This window comes from Pinus tabuliformis, chromosome 9, assembly GCF_031772625.1.
Source record: "Pinus tabuliformis cultivar Carrire ecotype Pingquan chromosome 9, CPIR1, whole genome shotgun sequence".
NCBI lineage: Eukaryota > Viridiplantae > Streptophyta > Pinopsida > Pinales > Pinaceae > Pinus > Pinus tabuliformis.
In genome coordinates this window covers 1,765,467,872-1,765,472,303 of record NC_142307.1, presented here as the reverse complement: position 1 = coordinate 1,765,472,303, position 4,432 = coordinate 1,765,467,872, and the positions used below count along the sequence as shown (strand labels likewise).

At 37.0% G+C, this 4,432-nt stretch overlaps 1 protein-coding gene across 1 annotated transcript; it reads right to left on the bottom strand.

Annotated features, from left to right (window-relative positions):
• Positions 1-2,713: 2,713 nt before the first annotated feature.
• On the bottom strand, positions 2,714-4,128 carry LOC149155846 (WD repeat protein). Its single transcript, XM_089446049.1, has 2 exons — positions 3,531-4,128; positions 2,714-3,327 (listed from the first exon to the last, which is right to left on the bottom strand). Exons 1-2 carry the CDS (start codon positions 3,834-3,836, stop codon positions 3,112-3,114), a joined length of 522 nt encoding a protein of 173 aa, XP_089302175.1. The 5' UTR covers positions 3,837-4,128; the 3' UTR covers positions 2,714-3,111.
• Positions 4,129-4,432: the final 304 nt, after the last annotated feature.

The following is a 4,432-nucleotide window of genomic DNA, read 5'->3' as shown; positions in this document are numbered from 1 at the left end:
TACATCTAGGGCTGCCTTCCATTTGTGTCTAGGGCTGCCTTCCATCTGTGTCTAGGGCTGTCTCTTTTCCTCTTCCACTCCTAGATTTCTCTTCCGCTAAAACCCAAGACAAGTGGAATCAAGATAGAAGTGTGTGTAAGAAATGACTCTCAAGTCATCTCCTTTTATACTAAAACGTTGAGCACATGTGGGCTTTATTTGGTTGTTGGCCGACCTTGACGAATTGTCTTATAACACAAATAAATTCATAACTCCATAAATACTTATCAGAATCAAATGATCTTTAGATCAATCCTACACCTCTCAATGAGAGGGATCCACGAAAAATATCCGCTGCTATAAATAAGATGACCCACATGGAGTTTGGCCCTAGTTGCCAATTTTAACAGTGTTCTTGATTAAATGTCAATTTATCCCCTTGTACATGACAAAATCCAATGGAAACGTTGCAGTCCTGCCAATCCTGAAATCCTGAAAAACTGTTAAGTTGGCTGGATTTTGAGTGGGATCTAAAATTCTTCTTTCTCCATATGAAATTTAATGAGGTCGAAACCACTCTCAAACATCCCGAGTAAGACCAGTTCAGACAAGTTTTCCCTAAAAACGGTTGGCTGGTCCAGTTCTGATAACACTGATGTGCATTATCAAATACTGTTAACACATGATGAACGTGCTACACATGTCACATATCACAGAGAAATTTATGTCTCCAAATCCAGAATGATAAAACAACAAGAACTCCAAGGAACTCTATGCTAAGGTCTAGTCATCAGGTTTGATAGAAAAGCGTCTAAATACGAAAAGGAACATCAGTGATATTGTAGTCAGGTGGATCAGGAGGTATCAATGCATCCGGAAGTCTTATACTTCCTTTAAGATATATTATTTGGAGAACTTAATTCTCCAAAATATTTTGCAGCCCAGGATCAGTTACATTGCTCTTGTTTTGATGATGGAGGTTGTGTGGTAAAGCATGTGCTGTTGAATTGTTTAGTTGACTGGTAGCTGCTGAACATAGTATGCTCTTTGTCGCACAGTTCAAAGGAAGGGACTTTTATTTGGAGACAAGTGAATAGCCCAGCAGCTGAGCAGGTGTATGTCGGATATGATCAACTTGATGGGCTTATTTTATTGTGGATTCATGAGGTATCATCTACATTCAGTTTGGAAAAAGTTTCTACATTCCAATCAGATTTGGCTTTCTTGGTTTGAGAAAGGATTAACATGTGCAGGAAGGATATAGATTGTCTACTGGTTGGAGCCAAAGTGGATATTTTGGCAATCCTGGCCTATGTAGCCTGGGGATTCCAATGTACCCCATCTCTGGTTCGTGGATATGGTGATTGATCTTGGTGTACATGTTTTATTTTAATAAATATATGTTGTATCTTTTAAAAACAAATAACATGGGCATAAGTTTTAATAAGAAGAAAACTTTCAGTCCCGAAGGTTAACTTAATTGGTCGAGTTCCTGTCATTAAAACACCTCGTTAATGGTTAATGGAAAGTCATGGGTCAATTCTCCTCAATACTCTCAAGGTGCATCTACCCAGATATTTTCTAAAAAAAATTAAGAAAAAAAATTCAAGAAACTTCAATTGCCAAAAGTAACGATACAGTCATATATGCTGCATTTTCAAGAAACAAATAACATGAGCATAAGTTTTAATAAGACGAAAACTTGAGCAAACTTCAATTGCCAAAAATAAGAATACAGGCCCCGGTACCTAGCGCACATTGTAGTTTGCCTGATGGCATCAGAATCTCAAAGCGCTGCAACTGCAAAATAAATTACATGAAGATTTTCTACGTTTCTGAGTTAAAAACCTAACGCAATATAAAGAGTAACATAGTAAGCATGTAGAAAATCCATAGTGAAGGACCATGAACAAGTTACAATGTTGAAAATAGTACGAAAATAGTAGTGAGAATGTTTCTTTGACTTGTATCTTAGTCAAAAAGATCATAATCACTTTTTATCATGCATGAATTCTTAAAAGTTGGGGCGAGTTCGTATAAATGCACTAGAGTGGGAAACTCAGTTTGTTGTCTCCTAGTGCGAGTTAGTTTAGTTTTGGAAATTGACATGCGAAGAGTCTCAGTGCTAAATTGGGACTAAACGAGTTACGAGAATCAGTTTGACTCAGTTAACTCATCAGCCATTAGTTCGACTTCCAAAAATAAAACTTGCCAGATTTAACCTATTCTAAAAGCTTATAAAGAGGATGAAGACACAAATGTTTCATTGTTTTGTGAACACGACTTGGTGAGACAAGGCAATAGAGAGCACTAGTTTGTGTGTTGAAGCTTGTGCATGGGAAGGGCGTACTAAGGAGAAACCTGTGCACAGTTGATAAAGGAGAATTGCCTTGGAGTTTGTGCAAGGAATTAGGGAAGCAGGATCAGGGTTCTTGCAAGGTGTTTCCGCTTAGGACCAGCAGAGAGAACATGGCTGTTTTTCTATTGAAACAAGGTTTTATGGTAAGGGATTTATTGCTCAAAATTCTATCAATCAAAATTCTCAAACAAGTAGAGGGTTTTCCCAACTAGGTTTCTTGGAAAATATTGTGCTTTTGTCATTGTGTGACTGTGTTTATTTTTGTTCCTATTCCACTGCAAACAAATAGAGAAATTTTGTGTCTTAATGAAAAGAAACTAATTTTCAGATTGCTCAGTTGCAGAATTTCATGGATTTTCTACGAACAATCAAACATAAAGAGGAACATGATAAAAATATAGAAAATTCACGGTAAAAGTTCACCCGCATAAAGGGGCAAATACAACCCAAAATACCATTTTATGCATTGATTGAGAAATTGCCATAACCAACCTCATATCAGATACAGACTGCGTGTCTGTACACTGAAGATTGGTAGTCTGATTCGGAGGGCAAAAAAATGAAAAAACCCGTACGGCATCATACTGTGCTTGGTGACACCAATCCAAGCAAAATCCAAGCAAAGATGCCATTTAATCATCAATCTAAAGAAGGAACCCTAAATCAGAACTTATTTCATTACGTCCAGAGGTTAAAGGTGCACTCCCACAAATTACGAGGGAATATAAACTCTGAAACTAGAAATCAGTGGCTTGAAATGAAATTCTGTAACATCACCACAATCCATAGCTCCTTAGGAGATTCATGAATTTCTTTCTGACACGTGAACTCACAATAACAATGATAGTAACAGTCCAAGGTATCGAACCTCCACCAATAAACTTGAGCTTGTGGACCCACTGAGGAGGTTCTCTCAATATTATGACCAACAAAAATGTCACCAGAGCCAGCAACATCAATATTTTTGAAATTGGTTTTAACCATGAGTCCTGCAACCAAAAGATTAAAGGGAATTAATTAAACTAACCCTAAACCCAGCAAAAATCAACAATATGGTTTTATGAGGATTTTAATAAAGAGCCGTGAAATAAGAGGTGAGAAGTCATTCATTAAACTCACCTGAACCCTACAAAAGCAGGGGGCTATGCATACTAAATATTTCATCCATTGAAAACTGTGAACAAATACATACCTTGGGCTCCCCGTCGAGGCAAACCAGATTTCCCGTGTAAGGCAGCATGGAGAGGCCATTCCTGGGATTTAACCTGAGACGCAGGCCTCGTCCTGACCTGGCACTATAGGCATAGAGGTCCTTGAGGCCATAGTCGTCCATGATCTGCTGCAGATCAAGCCTATCCTGATCCCACCCACCAAGCGGGGTTTTGAATACATGGATGGGTCCTTCTCCTCTCACGTATAGGCTAACCTCGACTTCTGGAATTGTGGTCGTTTTCTTTTGGGATCCATTATCGTCGTCTCTGATTATCTCCTCTTCCATTTCTTTTTCTCAATTTTTCTTTCTATGCCCAATTAGTCTGTTAGATTTAATACAGTTTTTCTTTGTATCTCCGGTTAGTCTTTGATTTGATTGAGATTGTGGATAAATGGGCTTTCACATTCAGGTTCTTTGAAACTGCATCACCATCACATTTGATTGGAAGCTAGAGCCATTGCCAATGGACTTGTGCCGAGCGCTCCAACTCATTCAATTCACCATAGCTTCACCTTACCGACGAATACTGGAAGCAGGAGTTAGAGGGTTATACATAGACTTATTGATCTCATGTAAAGCGTAAATGTGTGTTTATGATATATACAGTTCTATTTAGAAAAGATAAATTTATTATCTATTTTATTTATATTATAAAAAAAAATGTATGGATTTTAGGTGTTTCCATGGAGTTTTGAATTGGGGTCACCTTTGCTTTAAAATCAATCACTAAAATATTTAAATAATATTAATATTTTAATATTTAAACTAAATATGGATAATATTTTTGTAAATTAAGCATTTTAAAAATATATAATTAATTATATTTTTCTAAATTTAGGTCGCATAACTATAGCGCCGTCTTTATAGTAGAAATATTAAAT

Coding starts and splice junctions, on each gene's coding strand:
- LOC149155846 (XM_089446049.1), bottom strand. CDS start 3,836: ATGGAAGAGGAGATAATCAGAGACGACGATAATGGATCCCAAAAGAAA. Junction 3,328..3,530: donor GCCTCGACGGGGAGCCCAAG/GTATGTATTTGT, acceptor TTTTGGTTGCAG/GACTCATGGTTAAAACCAAT.